Here is a 2,598-nt window from a genome sequence, read left to right on the forward strand (position 1 = left end):
AGCCTCAAGTGCGGGGGGGGCCCGGGGGCAGCGGGACGGTTGTGGGCCCGGGCCGGGGATACCGGGGAGGGGGCGGCCGTGCCCCGAAAAGGCCGACACAGCAGCTTCCGCCGGCGGCTCCTCAAGTTCATCCCGGGGTTGAACCGGGCGCTGGAGGAGGAGGAGAGTCACCTCTAGCCGTGGGCACCGCCGGGGCCCCCAGGCCTATTTATTTATTTATTGCAAGGGGCCGTGTGCCCCCCCCCTCCCTCCCTGGGGGCTGCTGGAAGGAGCTCGGGGTCAGTCCCGGGGGTCCCAGCTTGTCCCCGTCCCCCCAAGGCCACGGGGGTCACGGCACCGAGGGACAGACGTGGGGACATTCCCCAAGGTGGCTCCTGAAGCCACCGCTCATCTCAGGAATGGGTGTCCTCCTCGCTGGGGGGGGCACAGCGGGGGCCCTGCATCCCCCTCCCCGGGGGGCTTTTGTACCGCGCTGGCGCACTCAGCGTTCGCCAATACAGAGACTTTTTGCAGTGGAGTGTGGCTGTGACTGGGGGGGGGACACACAGAGCCCCGAGGGGACGGGGACAGGCTGGCTGGGGAGGGGGGACATCTCCCCCGGGGGGTCCCGTGGGGCTGCAGCCCCCTCTGCCCCCCCTGTGGCTGGCCACACTCCAGGCAGAAAGGCCTCGGGGTGACTGGTGTCACCTTGGGTGGGCTCCTGGGGACCCCCCCTGTCCCCCCACAGCCCTCAGTGCCGTGGGCCGTGTCCCAGCACTGTGGGGCCCCGGCCAGGCCCTTCCTGCCCCGTTTCCTCCGGCAGCCGGGGAGGAAGCCGCTCCCACCCCGAGCCCTTCCGCCCGCGGGGACGGGGTGTCTGTGGGGAGGGGGACAGGCTCTGGGGTCCCCCCCTGCCCTGGTGCTCCCCAGGCCCGTCCTCCAACCAGGGGGAGCATCCAGAGGCCTCGGGGGACACAGAGTTCCCCCCTCCCCCAGCTACTGCAGTGAGCACCCAAGGGGGTGGCCTTGCACAAGTTTGGCCTTGCACAAGTTTGGCCTTGCACAAGCATGCTGTGGGAGGGCCGAGAGCCCTCTGCTGTGGGCTCCGTGCCTCAGTTTCCCCTCTGACTTGTGCCCATTCCTGGCCATTGCGTGTTCGGGGAGCCCTGGGGACCCCCAGCTGCCGTGCACCCCACAGCCAGGCCATGGCTCAGCCCCCCAGGACCTCGGGAGGGTTTGGGGGCGCAGGGGGCTGCGCTGTACCGTGGTGGGCTGTGTGTGTGTGTGTGCTGTGGGGCTGTGCGTGCACACGCGTGCGTGGGGCAGGGGTGTGCGTGCCAGCTCCCTGCCTTGTCCCCGTTCCAGCACCGGCTCCGCGCTTGGACATTTATGGTCTGGCTCCCAGGGCCACGCTCACGGCTGCCAGTGTCGGGGCACCCTGTCCTCGTCACGGGACACCCCCCTCCGCGGCAGCTGCCACCCCACGCACGGCTTTTTATAGCCCCAACCTGGTGCTGTGTGTGCCCGGGGCTGGACGCTGGGTCACGCGTGGCACCGGCTGGGACGGGCAGCGCCGGCAGAACCGCGGCCGTGGGGTACGGCCCAAAACGCCCCGCAGCAGCCTGGCATTACCCACAGATATGGGGCAGGGGCGGGGAGCTGGCACCAGCCGTGGGCACCCTGCAACCCCCCGACACCCACCCAGCTCGGGGGCACCCCACGATCCCCCGACACCCACCCAGCTCGTGGGCACCCTGTGATCCCCCCAACACCCACCCAGCTCGTGGGCACCCTGCGATCCCCCCAACACCTACCCAGCTCGGGGGCACCCCGCGATCCCCCGACACCCACCCAGCTCGTGGGCACCCTGTGATCCCCCCCTGACACCCACCCAGCTCGGGGGCACCCTGCGACCCCCCGACACCCACCCCGACCCCAGCCACACAGGTCCTGAGGGCAGCAGGAAGGGGTGGCTGGTGACCACCGTGTCCCCACTGTGTCCTCCCCAGGACGTGGAGGTGGATCCGGTGCCCCGGGGCTGGCACAAGCCCGGGCTCCCCCTGCACGTCCCCGTGGCCTTGCCAGGGTGACCATCTCGGGTTTCCTCCCCCGAAGTCGGGGTACAGCTAATCCCGGGTGCGGGGGCCGCCAGTGTCACCCTCCTGCCACCGTCAGTGCCACCACCAAGGCAGGGGTGCGAGGGGGCTGTGGCCACGCTGTGACCCCGCTGGCTTCAGACCCCCCGGGCTGTCCCTGTCCCGGGGGCTCCTGGCCATAGCCCCGGGCTTGCACCGGCTGTGCCCCCCCCCTCCGTTTGCATGGGACCGGCACCAGCCGGGCCCGACACCGGCTCCGGCCCCGGTCCATGCCCCGGTACCGGTGACACCACCGGCGGGGTGCAGGGACGGCGGCGGGTCCCGGCAGATCGCGGGAGATCCCCGCGGGGGCGGCCCCGGTGATGCCGCGGGATCCCGGGGACGTCAGCGGCCAGGTGTGACGTCATGGGGTCCCCGGCGGGGCGGGCGGCGCGCGGGGCTGCGCGGCGACCGGGGCCGCGGCGGGGGAACGGGCGGCGGGAGGAGGAGGCGGCGACGGCCCCCGGTTCCCGGCACCGTGTCC

At 72.1% G+C, this 2,598-nt stretch overlaps 1 protein-coding gene across 1 annotated transcript in view; it reads left to right on the forward strand.

Annotated features, from left to right (window-relative positions):
• GRASP (GRP1 (general receptor for phosphoinositides 1)-associated scaffold protein) overlaps positions 1-512 on the forward strand; it is a 1,779-nt gene extending 1,267 nt beyond the window's left edge. Inside the window, exon 6 of the mRNA XM_014947449.1 lies at positions 16-512. Within this exon, the coding sequence (XP_014802935.1) occupies positions 16-177 (162 nt within the window). The 3' untranslated portion in view covers positions 178-512. The remainder of the gene's footprint in view (positions 1-15) is intronic.
• Positions 513-2,598: the final 2,086 nt, after the last annotated feature.

This window comes from Calidris pugnax, unplaced genomic scaffold (assembly GCF_001431845.1).
Source record: "Calidris pugnax isolate Ruff unplaced genomic scaffold, ASM143184v1 scaffold155, whole genome shotgun sequence".
Taxonomy (NCBI): Eukaryota; Metazoa; Chordata; class Aves; order Charadriiformes; family Scolopacidae; genus Calidris; species Calidris pugnax.